This window comes from Aphelocoma coerulescens, chromosome 10, assembly GCF_041296385.1.
Source record: "Aphelocoma coerulescens isolate FSJ_1873_10779 chromosome 10, UR_Acoe_1.0, whole genome shotgun sequence".
In the NCBI taxonomy this organism is placed as follows: Eukaryota; Metazoa; Chordata; class Aves; order Passeriformes; family Corvidae; genus Aphelocoma; species Aphelocoma coerulescens.
Genome location: NC_091024.1, coordinates 12,835,725 through 12,853,047, shown reverse-complemented (window position 1 = coordinate 12,853,047; position 17,323 = coordinate 12,835,725). Strand labels below are relative to the sequence as shown.

The 17,323-nt window shown below is 61.5% G+C and overlaps 3 protein-coding genes across 3 annotated transcripts; 1 reads left to right on the top strand and 2 right to left on the bottom strand.

The window, feature by feature from the left end:
• The first annotated feature begins 82 nt into the window (after positions 1-82).
• On the top strand, positions 83-3,145 carry LOC138116488 (gonadotropin-releasing hormone II receptor-like). Its single transcript, XM_069025844.1, has 4 exons — positions 83-125; positions 527-1,077; positions 1,434-1,638; positions 1,782-3,145. Exons 1-4 carry the CDS (start codon positions 83-85, stop codon positions 2,216-2,218), a joined length of 1,236 nt encoding a protein of 411 aa, XP_068881945.1. The 3' UTR covers positions 2,219-3,145.
• A 77-nt stretch (positions 3,146-3,222) lies between these two features.
• TMED3 (transmembrane p24 trafficking protein 3) lies at positions 3,223-5,903 on the bottom strand. The gene is made up of 3 exons (XM_069025845.1): positions 5,676-5,903; positions 4,819-5,067; positions 3,223-4,358 (listed from the first exon to the last, which is right to left on the bottom strand). The coding sequence occupies exons 1-3, from the start codon at positions 5,838-5,840 to the stop codon at positions 4,122-4,124; spliced, it is 651 nt and encodes a 216-aa protein (XP_068881946.1). The 5' UTR covers positions 5,841-5,903; the 3' UTR covers positions 3,223-4,121.
• A 900-nt stretch (positions 5,904-6,803) lies between these two features.
• Positions 6,804-8,912, bottom strand: ANKRD34C (ankyrin repeat domain 34C). Its single transcript, XM_069025843.1, has one exon. It carries the CDS (start codon positions 8,653-8,655, stop codon positions 7,132-7,134), a length of 1,524 nt encoding a protein of 507 aa, XP_068881944.1. The 5' UTR covers positions 8,656-8,912; the 3' UTR covers positions 6,804-7,131.
• Between the last annotated feature and the right edge of the window lie 8,411 nt (positions 8,913-17,323).

Genomic DNA, 17,323 nt, shown 5'->3' with positions numbered 1-17,323 from the left:
GCTACACTCCCCCTCGTGCCCCAGAGCAGATGCAGGAGCCCTCAGCATAGAGCCCTGGCACTGTGTGAGCATCGGCCCTACCATGGCCCGGCTGGGGAAAGCTGGGCAGGACACCCTGGATGCAGGTGAGGTGGGGGGAATGGGGTGTCTGGTCCTCCAGGTGTCATTGCTGGGCTGGGGATGTCGCCATCGCAGGCAAGATCATGAGGGATACTCTGGGCAGGGAGAGGGGCACAGCAGTAATGGCCGGAGGTGGGTGGTGTCAATGTCTTCCTCTGTCCTGCTTGGCACTGGGGACCCCCATAGCTCTGCAGGCATGGAGGGGCTCTGGGGGGTCTGGGGTAGCAGCAGGATGCAGCGAGCAGGCAAAGATGGAATGCAGGGAAGTGAGCTCAGAAATGTGATGCTGGCACTGTGGCCCTGGGCAGGGGGCTCTAGGGGAAAGGACCCACAATGCTGAGTGTGGCCTGCCACACCCAGAGCTCCCACCTGAGGGTTGCCACTGCCCCTTTGCCTGTTGTGGCAGGTAGGGGCCATCCAGACCCAGGCCCTGCAGTGGGAAACACCAGTGGGGAGCCCCTCAGCGTCACCCCCCCCGAGTGGGGCTGCGCCTGGAGCCCCCCCAATGAGAACGGCGAGGAGCCCCTGCAGCTGCCCACCTTCTCCCCCGCCGCCCAGGTGCGCGTGGCCGTCACCTTCGCCCTCTTTGCCCTCTCAGCTGGCTGCAACTTGGCAGTGCTGCGGGCAGTGGGGGGCCGGGGCAGCGGCCGGCGCCCCCACATCCGCCTGCTGCTGCGGCACCTGGCTGCAGCGGACCTGCTGGTCACCGTGGTGGTGATGCCGCTGGACGCCGTCTGGAACATCACGCTGCAGTGGTGGGCGGGCGACCTGGCCTGCCGCCTGCTCATGTACCTGCGGCTGCTGGCCATGTACGCCTCTGCCTTCGTCACCGTGGTCATCAGCCTGGACCGGCAGGCCGCCATCCTGCACCCGCTAGCCATCGCCCGCGCCCGCGCCCGCAACCGCGCCATGCTGCACGTGGCCTGGATCCTCAGCGCGGGGCTGGCAGTGCCACAGGTACCGACCCCGGGAGCCCCTCTGGCCCCTGCACGTGACAGACCCCCACCTAGCCCGGTGTCTGGTGACACTGTCTGGGCTCACTGCCAGGGCTGGTGCTACTGTGTGACCTGCAGGGTGGGGATGGAGAGGGGCTGGAGAGCGCTGTGGGATGGGTATGGAGTGGTGGTGATAGTGGCTGTGGCAGTGATCCCCCTTCACTCAGTTCTGCCCACAGGCCCCTGTCAGTGTGGAGCAGACCCACAGGCTGGGTCTGTCCCTATGGGTCTGGGGGGTCCCTGCTTTCGCCTCCAATGCCCTCCCTGCCTTAGGAGGCACAAATCCCCATCACCCCATCCCACCTCTCTTGTCTCCAGCTGTTCCTGTTCCACACCATCACCCTGAGCCCCCCGCACAACTTCACCCAGTGCACCACACGCGGCAGCTTCCCCCGGCCCTGGCATGAGACCCTCTACAACATGGTGGGCTTTGCCTGCCTCTTCCTGCTACCATTGCTCATCATGGTCTGCTGCTACACCCGCATCCTGCTGGAGATCTCCCGCCGGATGGGCTCCAGCCTCTGTGAGTGCCAGGCACCATGGGACACAGCCCCATGCCCAGGGGAAAGCCTGTCTGGAGCTCCTGTAGGGACCCCCCAGCTTTCCCCCAGGGCATGGGGTCCCTGTCCCAGCCCCACTTTCCCCTCATGGGCTGTGCCCCTCCAGTCTCCTCACAGGACGTATCACTGCGGTGCTCCAGGAACAACATCCCACGAGCCCGGCTGCGGATGCTCCGGATGAGCCTGGTCATCGTCTCCTCCTTCATCCTTTGCTGGACCCCCTACTACCTGCTGGGGCTCTGGCACTGGTTCTGTCCCCGTGCCATGGAGAAGAGGGTGTCACCAGCCCTCACCCACATTCTCTTCATCTTCGGCCTCTTCAATGCGTGCCTGGACCCCATCACCTACGGGCTCTTCACCATCCCCCTCCGGGGGGGCTGGGGTTGCCCATGCAGGCATGGCCCCCTGGCCCAGCCCCCCTCCCCAGCCACTGGCTCCTTTCGCTGCTCAGCCTCCTCCCTGCCACCCAAGCGGGGAGCCCAGGGGGTGCAGAGGTCCCGAGGGGCTGCCAGGGACGCCTCCTGTCACAGCAGCTCCCTGTGAGACCAGCACGACCGCTGGGGTGCTCAGGGCAGAGGGCTCTGGCAGCAGGATGACTGGATCAGCACAGGTCCAGCAGGGATGGAGTCACTGCTGATCCTTCCCCGCACCCTGAAGTGACTCTGCGGGCTTGGGGCTGGTGGCAGTGCCCCCATCCCCTCCCCCTTCTCTGTGTCCTGAACAGCAATAAAGTGTCCTATGGCCATCTCTTGTCCCTCCTGTGTCCCCCAGCTGGGAGCTGAGCTGGTGTCCCTAGAGCCAGCACCCTGACCCTTTGGGGTCTCAGCTGCCCCTGTCCCCACTGTGGGTGGCTCAAGAGTCCCCAGGAAGGAGCAGATTCAAGGTCATCCACAGCCTGGCCAAGGCTGGGTGCTTCCCTCCCTGTTCATCCCCACAGGGCTCTGTGTCCCAGTGGGCACAGGGCTAGCCCTTGCCAGCCAACGCCAGGCTGGTGGCAGTCCCTGGGTGCTGCTGATGTTGGCTCTGCTCCAAACAGGAGCTCCTGGCTCCTGCCCAAGGCTGTTGGAAGGCACACAGGGCCAGTTCTCCTGCCTGCGGCAGCTGCCCCAAGGCCAGTGCTGACGGTGGAGCTGGCACGGCTGCTGGGGTCTGGAGACATGGGATAGGGCTGCGGGTGCCGGGGCCCCTCATTCCCCCCAGCACCAGGAGCATTGCCAGAGTGAGGGACAGCCCAGGAGAAGAGCCCTGGCATCCCCCCAGCCTCAGGGAAGGAACTACAGAGCTGGGCTCTGCCTGGGGTCCCCACTCTGCTGCCGATGGACGCTGGGCTCCCTTGGCTCCTCATCCCCACTGCCCAGTGGGAAGCCCATCGCAATCCACTGACAGTGTGGCCTCATGCTGGGGCACAGACAGGGGTACTGCTCCTGCTGGGGGGTCTCTCTGGCTCCAGCATCTGGTTCTGTGCCAGGAGCCAGCTCAGCTGGTGCAGACAGAGGGCCAAGGCAGGAGGGCAGGCAGAAGCTGCGCCCAATAACTGCAGTGCCAGCCATGCTTGCAGGGATTTATTTGAAAGTGGCAAAGTCTGGTGGAGTTGATTCAGCTCTGAAAAATGATCTCACGTCTGCTTGAGGGCTGGAGGGCCAGCACACTGGTCACTCCAGGGTCTTGTGAGTGTCTCCATTTTGTGGGGCTCCAGGGAATGAGGGGCTGCAGTCCCGGGTATGTGTGGGTCCTCCATGCTTCCAGGGAAGGGATGGGGCTTCCTTGGCACATGTCCGCAGGGTGGGGGGAATGTGGGGGGGGCTGAGTCTCAGGCATGGACTCATGTAAGTATGAAAATACTACCTGGAATGGGCACACCACTTGCCAGCCTGAAAAATGCTGCGAGGAGAGGAGCTGGTAGAGCCAGAGCACCACCCAGCAAGAAAACCTTCCCTTGTTGGATGCTGCTGCTGCTGTGGCCCCGCTGCTGGGAGCACCCTGCCTGCCACAGGACACCTGGGGTGCAGACAGAGACCCCCAGCCCACGGGCAGCTCTCCTCAGGCTGACGGCACTGGGTGGGTGCCAGGTGGGCCAGCGCTGCCCCATCCCCTCGGCGGCTGCACAGGGCTTCAAGGGGCAGCGTGTGGTCATCACAGTCACGTCGGGCTCGGAGGGTGCCCCAGTGTTGATGCTGGTGCTGGTCCCACCCGCTTCCTGGTGGAGCCAGAGAACGGGGACTGGGTGGCCAGGCAAGGGGACAGGACGGTAGGCTGGGCGATGGCAAGTGGGAGGTGATGCTGGGGGACACCTGTACTTGGGTGACTGTGTCCACCCAGCTCAGCAGTGTCATGTCACCCCTGTTCCCACCCCCCGCCTGCCCATGGCACAGATCAGAGGCAAAGCGCGACCCCAGGGCCACAGCCGTCCCATTCCCTGCTCCACTTGGGCACAGACACACCAGCTCTAGGTGCCAGCTCCGCCGCTGCTGGGTCTCTTCTCAGTGAAGAAGCTCTTGAGCAGCATCACCTGCCCGATGCTGACCACGAAGAGGATGAGGGTTTCCCCCACTGACCAGTATGAGACACGGCCATTGAGCTCCTCAGCTCTGCTCCGGTCCTGCGCCTCCCGCAGCCGGTAGTGGGTCTGGGAGTCAATCACCGCGTTCAGCATCTCATGGATGGTGACACAGGCGGATTCCATCTGGGGGACAAGGACAAAAGTGCCCTGTTGCTTCTGACCTGGCACAGCTGAGGGAGCCCAGGACTGTCCCAGGGCACCCAAGAGCAGGACAGCAGTGTCTGTGTTGTAGGTTCCCTGCCAGAACCCATCCAGGGTGGTTTCCCATGGGGACAGAACTAGAGGCCCGCCAGGGCATGTGGATGCCCAGCCCAGAGGCTCACACTGAGGGATGGAATGGCTGATGCAATTTCCTCATGTGCAACGGACATTGGCTGCTGCAGATGGGGGAGCCCAGACCCAGCACAGCCCCCCCATCCCAGGCAGAGGATGTGGTGTGTGGTGGGGCTGTTGGCTGGCGGTTGGCACTTCTGCATCCAGCCAAGGAGGAGGGGGAAATGCCCCCAGCTGCCATCCTGCAAGGGAGGGCTGCGGCAGGACCCTTCCTCCCTTCTTCCCTCCCTGCTTTCCTTTTGGGACCCACCTGTGTCAGGGCGGTGACGCGGTTGTTCATGTCAGGCAGGATGGGCGGCTCATCGCCCACCTGGAAGTCGAAGTAGACAATTTTGTGGGAGAAGGTGGAGAACTCGTTGCTGAAGCAGAAGGTGTAGACACCCTTGACCTCGGTGTGGTGCGAGAAGCTGTCGTACTGCTTCTTGGTCTCCTGGTAGATGGTCTTGCTGTTGGGGTCCTCCACGTAGCAGTCCACATCATAGTGTCCTCCGCTGATCACCTGTGTATGGAGATGTGTCTCATATGGTGGCACATGCCAAGCAACGTGGCAAGGGGCCCCTGACCCTGCCCAGCCCCACAGCTATGTGAGAGGCCAGCGGGCACCATGCCCATGGGATGGGGCCCAGGCCAGGGGAGCGCTCAGGAAGCTGTGCACCATGATGCCAGCAACTCAGGTGGAGTGCCCACAGCTCAAGTGGGATGCCTGGAGACAGGGACAACCCTCATGACTCAGGTTAGGGGCTCCTATGGCTGTTGTGGGCACATCCCAGACCTGGCTCTCAGGTGGACACTGCCAGGCAAGGGGCTGGGGTTGGAAACAACTCCTAGTGCAGCGTGGAGGGAATTGGGGTGCGCATGGGAGGAGGGAATTGCAGCCCTGCCTGGGGCTCTGCACGGCAGAGGGATGGGAGCGTGGGCAGGGCCATGGGCAGAGGCAATAGGCACACACATGGGCAGGGGCACAGGGATGGGACACAAATGGGGTGCTGGCAGGGCCTAGGCAGGGGTGCGGGTGGAGGGGGCGCTGGCAGGGGTATGGACAGGAGGTGCAGGCAGGGAGCATGCAGGGCTACCGGAAGGCACAGGCAGGTACAGGCAGGGTGGTACCTGATAGTCGAGGGTGAACTTGATGCCGCTCTCCAGCTCCTGATGGAAGCAGCGCTGGGCGCTGTCGGGCAGCTCCAGCGTCAGCTCCGTCCCGCCGGCCCCCAGCGCGGCCAGCAGCGCGGCCAGGCACAGCGTCCGCACCGCGACACGCACCGCGCCCGGCATCGCCACCCGCACCGAGCCGGCGGTGCCACCGGCACCGGCACCCGCCCCCGCACCGCCCCCCTGACGTGGCGCTTCCGCTGCGGGCGGGGCGGGGCGGGGCGGGGCGTGGGCGGCACCTCCGGCCCCGGGGCGGGCACCCGCGGGGAGAGTTCCGGGCACCCCCGGCACCCTGGGAACCCCCGGCATCTCCGCGCCGAGCACTCCGGGAACCCCGGGGACCCCCCTGGGCCGGGCGGCTGGTGTCGGGTCCACGCGAGATCAGCCTCCGTCCAAAGATGAGCGCTTTATTAATGCAGTGCAAAATTAGTGCAAAAGTCTCCGCAGGGCCACGGCGTCACCCCAACACCTGCCCCTGCACCCTTACATACACGCAGCCTTGTAAATAAACGCATTCATGGAGTCACGGAATCTGTCGGCAGCCACGGCACACGGCCGGTCCACGGCCCACGGCCGGTCCATGGCACACGGTGCGCGGGGTGAGGCGTGGCGTTGGGAGGGCTCCCTGCGCGGGTAGGTAGAGCGGGGTCTTGGCTGTGGCGCGGGGCCTGCGACTTTCCCGGTGGGATAAACCCCTGGGGTCAGCCCGTGTCACCCTCCGTGACTTGGCATCCCGGGTTCCCCGCTGCTGGCAAAGGCTTCCCATCCAGCCAGGCTGGGACCGTCCTGCTCGGGGATTCAGCGCTTCTTGAATTCAGAGCTCCTCGGCGTGGTGGGGAATGAACCCCCTGAAGTTCGGACGCTTCAGAGACAAGAGAAGCCCATCCCGGCCCACAATCGACGAGGCTGCAGCGGCGCCGGGTGAGCTGAGCCGCCGGAGATCCGGAGCGTTTGGAAATCTCGGAGGTGAAGGATTGTCTCCCTCTCCCGTTCCGGGAGAGCACCGACACGGTCCGTGGCTGGAGGAGTGTTCCCGCTCCTCTAGCCCCCGCAGTACTGAGCCCCTTCCCTTCCTGGAAGGCACTTCATGAACGCCTCAGCCCCAGAGATCACCACCGGGGGTCCGGGAGGGGGATTCGGTGAGAGAACGAGCAGGGTGGAAGAAAAGCGGATTGCAACTAGTGAGGAGTAAGTGAACTGCAGGTGGGCTCCTTGGCACGGAGCTTTGCGATCTAGGACGGTGTGGGATCGATCTCCCAGGTGGTCGCTCCCGATTCAGCCCCTGGGCTCAGAGCTGAACCCCCTGGCCACCAGTGTGTCCCCGGAGACAGTGCCCACTCTGTGTGGGAACCGTCCCGTTTCTGCAGGGACAGCACGGCTCTGGCCACCTCCCTGTGAACGAATGGTGACATGGCTACTGTGCCACGACCTCCTCGAAATCGGAGAGGTGCCGCATCTGCTCTGCCTGCATGGAATGTCTGCGGAGAAGCTTCCTGTGGGCTCTCAGATCACCCCGCCTGGGTGAGCTGGGCGTGAGCGGCACCAGGGGCTTCAGCCCAGCAGCCAGCGGGGAGAGGGCTTTGCTGGAGCCAATGTCAGGAATCGGGGGGTTGGGGTTCACGTTCAGGGGGGGCAGATATCCTGGCCTTGTGTGGGAGATGTGGTCCAGCAGCAGGGTCCCGGATCCTCGCCTCTCCAGCAAGCTGGGTGGCCGGCGCCGGCCAGTGCTGGGCGATGTGCTGGCGCTGCCGGAGGGGGACTCACAGGAACCATCCAGCAAGGCCAGGTGGGACCCACTCAGCTTCCTCCTCTCTGATGGCCCCTTCCCCAGCTCGGTGACCTGGGAATCTCCGTTGTGTTCAGTGCCTGTCCTCCACCAGTGTGGAGTGTCCATCCCTGCAGGTGAGCTGGTGGCCGAGCTGGTGCTCTCTGGCTCCTCTGGGACTGTGATGCTCCGGGGCAGGCATGGGTGGGTGCTTGGGCTCTTCTCGTGGGTGGCTTTCCATGCCAGTGGCCCCAGTGCCTGCTCATCCACTGGGGGGAAGAGAGAGGGGTCCCTTCCCTTGCTGCTGCTGCTCCGGGTGAGGGAGGGCTTTTTGGAGAGCGAGAGGTCACTGATGCCCGTGATGACCTCGTTGTCAGCGCAGACCCGCGTGTCATCGCGGTGCGCAGAGGCCGCCAGCACCGAGGGTGCCACCAGACCCCATGGCTCTGACCGCAGTCGCTTCAGTCGGGGCAGGTGGGCTCTCCGGGCAGCTCTCTGGCCCGGGGAGGGTGGCTCAGTGTCCCCAGTGTTTGAAGGGTGTGGGGTGAGAATGCTGCTCTCCTTCTCAGCAGGGGAAGGTGCTGAGATGGGATTTTTCAGGTGAGCACTGGAGGGGGCTGCACCCTCCTCCAGGGGAGGCCTCTCCTTGAACTCCAGCGCAGGGGCAACGTTCAGGTACTGCTTGGCGGTCTTGGTGCCAGAGGCTGATGTGTCCATGGTGATGATGATCACCTCCTTCCCTTTGGCTCTGCAGGCATTCAGGAGGTGCTGCAGCACAGCCTTGTCTTCGGCATTGATGGCGTGGACCAGTGCTGAGGCTCCCGAGTGGTCTTCCAGGCTGGGGTCTGCCCCACTCTCCAGCAGCAGGGACACCACATCTCCCCCAGCCCCACGGATACAGGCATGCATGAGGGCGGTTTTCCCAGACTTGTCCTGGATGTTGGGGTCAGCTCTGTTGTCCAGCAAGTACTTCACCATCTTGGCCTTGTGGATGCTCTGCTGGTCGACGTGTGTGGTGATGCAGGCCACCATCAGGGCAGTCTCCCCCTTCTCATTGCTCTCGTTGATGTAAGCTCCCCCTTCCAGCAGCAGCCGGGTCAACCGGAGCCGGCCGAGCCACACGGCCTTCAGGAGCGAGTTGCCCCCCAGCTCCAGCTCCGTCACTTCATCCATGGCTGCTGCTCCTGCTGGGTGATGGCAGTGGCAGCTGGTGGCTGTGGGGGGAACGATGGAGAAGAGGTGAGCCCCACTCCTTTGTCCCTGCCTTCCTGGGATGCCATGCTTTGGGCACTGCCCCACTTCCCACTGTCCCTCTGGCCATGTCCACCCACCTTGCACAGACAACTGCCTGGATGCCTTGGTTTCCCCAGGAGATCAGAGAGGTTCTGATGGTCTCCACCGGCCTGCTGTGTCTGGGGGGCCACAACACAAAGCCCACTAGAGACTGTGTGAACTTCCCCAATGGCTTCTTGGGCTGGAGCCGGGATCCCTGCTTCCTCACTGCTGGAGGGAAGGAGAAACAGCCACAGTCATGCTGTCTATTGTGTTTCCACTGCCCCCTGCTTCTACTGCCCCACTGACCCCCACTCCCTGCTCCCACTGCCACCCGCTCCTGCTGCCCCCGACTCCCTGTCTCACTCCTCAGAGTGTTCCTGGAGCCCTGAGCAGCCAGTGCCCCCAGAGCGCCCCTGGAGTGGGCACAAGCCTCCCGGCCCTTCCCCACCCCTCCGTGCCCTCCATGGGGATCCTGCGGCCCCTGGACCTGCGGTCAGTGCTCACATTGCTTCCAGCCCCTCCCAAAGCCGCTGACGGTACCACTCCCTGCCCGTGAGCTCCCCACGGCCCCTTCCCGTGGGGACCCCTCGGACCCGCGGGGAGACCCGGGCGTCGGTTCTCCCCCACTCCCGCCGGGACTGGTGTCCCCCGCGCCCCTCCAAGCCGCGGCCATCCCGTTTCCGCTCCCGCCGCCGCCCCCGGCTGCGGTGATGATGATGGGGGGCGGCCGCTGCCCCCGGCCCGCTACCTGCTGTCCGGTGCCCGTGTCGGTGTCCGGTGCCGCTGTCCGGTGTTGGTGCCGCTGCCCCGTGCGCTGTGCCGGGGCCGATGCCGGTGTCGGTTCCTGGTGCCGGTGCTTGGTGCCGGTGCCCGGCTGTCGGTGCCAGTGCCCGGTGCCGCTGCCCGGCGCTGCGCGAGGAGGAGGGCGCGGGGGGGCGGCGCGTCCGCCCGCGGGTGGGTGCGGGGAGCGCGGGGCGGGGATGTCCGTGTGCTGGGGGGCTGGAGGGGTCTGTGTCCCTGCCGCCGGGCGCGGGGGAGCGTGTCCGTGTGCGGGGCACCGTGAGCGTGGGGGGGGGTGAGGGGAGAGTGTCTGCGCCCACCCGTGCGGGGGTATCTGTGTGGGGGGATGGGGTGTGAGTGTCCCTGCTCTTGGGGCTCTCCAGACCCCAAACTAGTCTGAGCCCACAGCTGTCCCCACTGGGAACAGGGGGAATTACGGCCCCCCTAAGCCCCCTCTGATGTCAATGACTCCGTGGTTTCAGCGCACATCTGGGAGAACCTGAGGGCACACCTGGGACACAGGAGTGCTCTGTGCGGCGCAGGAGAAGCTGAGGTCCCTGTGTCTGCTCCCCGGGCAGAGCTGCCCTCAGTGCCAGGGCGATGTACCTGGACAAGCAGCAGTGTGCTGCCTCTCTGGCCCTCCTTTGTCCCCAGATCTTGCATCTGGGCAAGAACCTGCTTCCCAGCAGCTTCCTCCACTTTCCTCTGTTTCTCTTTTGGAGCAGTCCCAGCAGAAAGAGGGAATTTAGAGGAAGAGGGAAATGGTCACAGATGGCCCTGACCACCACCCTAACCCCCATGGTTCTGTACTTCTGCAGACCATCGCGGCTGTGAGGATGTTTGTCATCACACCCTCTGTATCGCATTAACATTTGGGGAAATTTCTCTTGTGGTTAATAAAATATAATCTAATATTGCAGTGCTCTTCATTCAGAGATGATGATGACAATGAGAATCAGAGCCAGCAGAAAAATTAAGTCAGTCTTATTCCATTAGGGAGCATTTGGCAAACCTTATGGCAGGTTCCTCCTGACTTGGTAACACAGACACTCTGCAGTACCTGCGTAAACTGGCCATAACCCCCCAAAAATGTGTTTATCTGTCCATTTTCTAATGCATGAGCACACCAGTTGTCTAAAATAAACAGCTTTACTCCTGAAAGCAAAATAATATAAACACCTTAACAAAATAAACATCTTAAAAATAAACTCCTGAAATCCGCAAATTTAGAACAGACAAGCTGTGGTGGCAGGAGGACCCCAGGCTGCCCAGGAATGGGGGTGCTGCTCCAGCACCAGAAGAAGCCACTGCATCCCCCCAGTTGAGGGGGGTCTGCTCTGCTCCCAGGGCACCCCAAGATGGGTAAGGGATGGCGACAAGGAGGGAGAGGTGTTTGTGGGGAAAGAGGGAAGGTCCTGGGTCCCTGGTGATTGAAATTAGGAGAATGCTGGAAGTAATGGTTGGGGAGCTGACACCCCCACCTGCAAATGCCCCTTCCTCCTCTGCCCCCTTGCTGCTCCTGTGAATTGTCACCCCTGTGCTGGAGCCCAGGCTGGCTGGTCCTGGCTGGAAAGCAGGAACGACTTGTCCTTGAAGATGTTAAAACCTGAGAGTTCCCTTTCTTGCTCCACCAGGCTGGACTCACCAGCTTCCGGGTGTTCATGGGGTGGGAGATGCCCCAGCTGGGAGGGACGAGCGTGGTGATGCCAGCTCGGTTATGCCAGTCCTGGGAGCCGGGATCTCTGTGGAGGGGAGCAGGAATGGCCCCTGCCTGCTGCTGGAGGTCCTCAAATCTGCCCCAGCCGTGCCCTGGCTTTGCAGAGCCAATGTGTCCACTTATCTTCATCCTCCTTGTCTTCCTCACCAGTATCTGTGCCATCCCTGAGGATGCCATGGCAACGAGGCCGCAGGGATGACTGTTGGAGAAGCTGCAGCTCTGTGCAGGGCTCTGAGCCAGGGGTTTGATCTCAGCAGTGCCCGTGCAGCCTTGGGGGCAGCAGGATGGGGGCCAGACACGATCAGTTTGGGACAAGACCAGGATAAGGGGGCTTTGGGGCGGCTGGGTGCCACCACAGGGTGTTCTGCCCACATGGAACAGCCCTGGCAGGGTGTGGAGGGCTGGGCAGTCACTGGAAGTGCTGCTGGTGATACCAGTCCCCTGTCTCATGGGTGGTACTGGTACCCAGAATCCTCACCCAGTCAGGGGGCTTCTTTCTCCAGGCAGGACAGAGAGAGGCAGAGGTGACAGAATTGTGTGACTGAAGAGAACATCAGAGATGCTGAATGCTTTGTGGGGCCATCCCAGGACTATCCTGCCTGGATGAGCAGCCAGGGAGCTGTCATCCCTTTATTAGAGCCTGCTGAGGTTATGGTTAGTCTGGCCCAGCCTGGAGAAGGGGGAGCTGTTTCCTGGACTGTAACGGGGCTGTCTGGTCTCTGTGGGGTGCAGCTGTGGCTCCCAGGGCATTTGAGGGGGCTGCAGTGATGCTTTGTGGGGCTGAGACTGTGGGAGCAGGGACAGGATGGTGAGGAGCTGTTGGCTCCATGTTCTCCTCAGCCCTGGAGGAGCTGCAGCTCCTGGCTGAGAAGAGCTGGGTCTGTCTCCTGGGGAAGGGTCTTGTCCCAAAGTATCATGTCCTGGCACCTTCGGACTCCCAGCTCAGGCACAGGTAGGGTGCCAGTGCAGGCTCGCCAAGGGCTGAACCAGTCCCGTCTCCCCGGACGCACCCGGTGCTGGCAGGTTCTATTCTGGGTGCTTTGCCGAGGGCTGTGTGAGTTATTCCTGCCAGCTCATCTCTGCACGGCCACTGTTTCACCGTTTATAGCCACACTCCTGGGGGCTGAGTGCAGGCATGGGGGAGCTCAGCATTCTGGGGGGAACCACTGGCTCTGCTGCTGATGCTGCTGCTACCTAGGGCACAGCCCAGGTCCCTCGACCTGTGGGACACAGTGGGGCTGAGCCTGAGCACAGGGGGTCCCAGCCCACCAGAGTTTGGCCCCAGCCATGCCCCTCCTGGTGTTTCACGGAGGAGAGGGTCCAACCATGCCCTCAGCACCTTGTTTTCCCCTCAGATGTAAGCAGAGCTGGAGCCTGGGTCAGGTTTGTACCTGCTTTAATTGGGACCCTGATTTCCCCTGCTGGAAAAATGGGTGTGCCAGAGATCAGTCAGCTAAAGTCCATTATATTAGTGGCAGCCCTGCTTCCTACTCTGGCCATGCAGTGCTTCATACTGCTGGTCCATGGCTTTGGCTGGACAGTTGAGCTGGCCACGGGGAGGCATTGCCCAGCACAGCAGCACCTTGGCCAGGCTGGGGAAGCAGCAGCTCACCACAGCCTGGGGCACCAGGAGGGATGGATGGAGAGGCGTCTGTGTGACCCCACATCTTGTGGCATTGCCAAGGGCATGGGGAGCTGGCATAGATCTCTGGGACCAGAAGGGGTGTCCAAGGGGACCTGAAGTGGGTGATGCAGTGGGTGATGATGCAGTGGGTGATGCAGTGGGTGATGCAGTGAGTGATGATGCAGCAGGTGATAACAGTGGGTGATACAATGGGTGATGAAGTGTGTGATGCAGTGGATGATACAATGGGTGATGCAGTGCTTCTGGAAGAGACTGCATCACCCAAAAGCAGCTGCATCATCACAGGGAGCGGCTCTGATGTCTCTATGGCAACCGTGGGGTAAAAATAGTGCAGCAGCTTTAGGGAGCTGTCAGGGCCTGGCAGGGATTGCTGCTGGGATGGGTGCGTGGGGAGCAGGGGCTCAGCAGGGAGCAGGGGCTCAGCAGGGAGCAGGGCTTGCCATGCTGCCAAGAGCTGCTGCCCTACCAGGACTGCTCTGGGGCCTTTGACAGCTGAGGGAAGGAGGAAACAGGGTGTGGGGCTCTGGGTGTAGGGCTCAGGACGTGGGGCTCAGGAGGTAAGCACAGCAGCACAGAGCCCCTGACTGCTTCTGCACTGACTACCTGCCTGTCTTCTCTCCCTGTCCTGGCTCCTGACTGAGGGGACGGTGACAGCTCTTTGCACACCAAGGTCTGTAGGTGCACAAATGCAAAGGATTCCCTGTGTCCTGATCACGCCTGCACTCTCACTGCTGTCGTGGTGAACTTGGATCCAAGGCTGGATCTGTGTCAGACTGGCAGCTCTGTAGCTGTGCTGGCCACCATGGACCTCACAGGTGACTGGGCCTGCTGTCCTCTCCCTGAACTGGGGACTTCCATGCCTGTCTGAGGTATGAACAAAGTTTCAACCTTTCCTGTAAGTGGGAGGGTTCGGAGATGGGTGGGATAGGGATCTCTCCAGACTCTGCTCCACAGTGTGGGGAGTTGGTTTGACTCAGACTCTAACAAATTGCTGAAAGGTCTGAAAGTAAGACCGTGGTGGTCTGTGGCACTGAGCAGCCAGAGCGGCTCCCCTTTGAGTCACTGGTGGCATTTGCTCAGTTGCTGGGCCATGGAGAGTGGCAGCTTCTGTCCCTTGGACCCTGAGCACTGGGCTCTGGGGAGCTGGGCTGTGGGATCGGGCAGGACGCAGGTGATGGGCTCTGGGGATGCTGTGGGGCTCTGAATCATCCTCCCTCACTGGGAGCAGGGCTGGGAGCCGTCCTGGTGGGTAAAGGGGCAGGGGGTAGTGTTACTCTCCCTGTCCTTGCCCTTGGCTTCCTGTGCCTCTGTGTCCATCACCAGAGCCCCAGGTACCCCCGTTGCCCTCTCCTTCCCTCTCCCAAACCTGCAGTTGCTGTTGCCTTGACAACGCATCTCTCTCCCTGCACTCCTCCATGCTTTTCCCTTTTTAGTCTGCAATTCTTGCACCTCCACGGTGGGTTTTTCACCTGGATGTGCTCCAGAGGGGCAGCAGAGAACCCCTTACATTGAAAGGCTGGAAGTGCCTTGACACCAGGGTAGCAATCACCAGATCCTGGCAGGAGGGAATGAATATCTGTGGGTGGCGGTGGAAGATGAGGCCAGTTGTGCTGTAATGGGTGAATCACTGAGTCCCAGAATGGTTTGGGTTGAGAGCGACCTTAAAGCTCATCTCATTCCAACCCCCTGCTGTGGGCAGGGACACCTTCCACTATCCCAGGTTGCTCCAAGCCCTATCCAACCTGGCCTTAGACACTTCCAGGGATGGGGCAGCCACAGTTTCCTGGGGAGGCATAGAAGGGATGGAGTGACAATGCAATTTGGTGATTATTTACCAATTAAAATGAGAGTGTGTGGTGATGTGGCAGGGAGAAAAAATTGCTTGGACTCTCTGGGCACTGTATTTATTGCTTGTGACAATGGGAAATAAATTCCTTGTGGTTTTGGGGGTCTTTCTGTGGGTTTTCTGGTTTTCCAGGGCACAGGTGCTGAGGTCTGATGCGTGCCTTGCCATGGGATGGGGATGCAGACCGCAGCTCTCACTCAGAACTCTCCTATATTTTCTTAATATTATTAAACTAAGTTTTATAAATATGCATGGAAAGAAAATCAATGCAAAAATATTCAATTCTCTCATTTTGCTTTTTTAATTTTAGAAACTCGTTTTCTCTCGAGAAGCCATTACAATGCTCTTTGGGTTGTGTTTAACTCCTAATTCTGATAAATCCCCACCGGGAAAAGCAACAGGGAAATGTCAGTGCCTGGTCCCTGGGAATGGCAGAGCTGTGGGGCTCCAGACTGAACTGGAGATAAAGCCCAGGATCTGGGCAGCTGGATCTTGATTCAACCAAAGCTGAGGGATGAAATGTCTTCAGCCTGGAGAAGAGAAAGCTCTGGGAAGACCTTAGAGCTCCTTCCAGTGCCTAAAGGGGCTCCAGGAGAGCTGAAGAGGGACTGGGGACAAGAGTCTGGAGTGCCAGAACAAAGGCAGAATGGCTTCCCACTGCCAGAGGGCAGGGTTAGACGGGATATTGGGAAGGGATTTTTCTCAGTGAGGGTGGGGAGGCCCTGGCACAGGTTTCCCAGAGAATCTGTGGCTGCCCCATCCCTGGCAGTGTTCCAGGCCAGGTTGGATGGGGATTAGAACAACCTGGGATAGTGGAAGGCATCCCCGCCCATGGCAGGGGGTTGGAATGAGATGAGCTTTAGGGTCCCTCTCAACCCAAACCACGCTGCACCCTCTGCCACCACTGTGACACAGCCCGTGCTGCACCCGCTGCTGTCCCGTGGCTGCTGGCAGGTGAGGAGAGGCGCTGAGTGGAGGCAGGAGAAGATCCAAGTTTGCACTCCTCGGAGTGTGTGTCGGAAGAGAACTGATCCGTATTTAATGACAGAGCAGTGCAATAACCTGCAATTAGCTGTGCTCAGTGCCTGTGGGGGCGGCGCTCCCCTGCAGCACCGGGGTGAGCGATGCTGCGCTGCGCCCGGGGCCAGTGTCACTCCTCTTCCCTGGGGGTGGCAGACCTCCCACCCCAGCACAGCCCCTCGTGGGGCCCTGGCCTGCCCTGTGGCTTGATGGGGGCTTGGCTGCTGCCCCCTTTGTGTCTCATGTCTGTGGGGTCCCCCCTGAGCACTTGACTCCTGTGCCCCAGCTGCAGCAGCGGTGCCAGTGCCTGTGTAGCCATTGCCTGTTTCCCTCCTTCGAGGGGCGTTCCAAGGGAGGTAGTTGGCCCGTTGGTGATCAAAGGCACATGTTGTGTCCAGTGGGTTGGCAAGGGACCCCACAATGAACCCCTGGGTGCCTCTGCCTCCCCCAGAGCTCCCAGCTGTGTGCGCTCCGTGTGGGATGGAGCATGGAGCATGGAGCATGGAGCAAACGCAGGTAGCCACAGGCACAAGAAATGACCCCTCAGCAGTGCTGGGGCAGCTTCACGCTTTTCCCAGATGTATCTCCCCCCGTTCCCACAATGCCTGTAGACGTGCTGCCAATCCGGATAGAGAGGGCAAGTATCCCAGTTCCCCATCCTGTCTCCCTCCGGGGAGAAAGCAAGTTGTGCTGGTGGGCTTTGCTGGGAAAGGATTGTGGGGTGGATGAGGGTAGTGGTGCTGGCTTGGCTGGGTTGGGAAGAAATTCTTGGGCACTTTGGTGCCTGCCCTTGCAGCCAGTTACCTCTGTTATCAGGGCACAGGCGGTCAGTGAGGGTGTAGCACATGCTGCCCACAGCAGGCTCGGTGCAGGCAGGACCCACATTGCCCATGGCAGGCTCGGTGACCTCAGCCTGGCAGCACCAGGGCTGTGGCTGCAAGGGAGGGGGTTTTGCTTTCCCACTGGGAATGCTGTGGGTGGGAGGGGTGGGCTGTACTAGCCCTGGGGTCACCTACTGCAGAGTGAAGTGGGCTGAGGCAGGGCTGGAAGGGACAGGGACACGAGGGATGGTGGAATGTGCAGGGGCCGCAGCACACGCGTGTCCCTGCAGCCGTCCCTCGCCCTGTACCGGGCTCCGGGTGCTTGGCCCCAGCTGCCCCAAGGGCTGCGTCAACTTTAATATCTCTGCTGAGTGAAATTTCCTGGTGCGGCTTTCATGTCCGCTAGGACACTTATGAAATATCCGGCTTCTGTTTTTTTCTGAAGAAGTGGAATTTCCTATTCATGACTTTAATATCAGGACTACGTGCTCAGGGCGAGAAGCGGCTGCGCAGCAGCAGCACCGGTGCTGGCTCAGCCATCGCCCCCCCTCTGCCCCGACTCCCCCCGGCCGCGCTGCCCTGGCCCGGCTCCCCGCGGCCGGGGCTGGGCTGGGGCCGGCGCGGGGAATTCGGCTGCCTCAGGAGTTTTCCGGTGGCGCTAAGCCGTCTTTTCATGGCTGATCACCCCACCTGCCACGGGGCAAAGCCAAATACACACTGACAACCCGCCGGCGGCT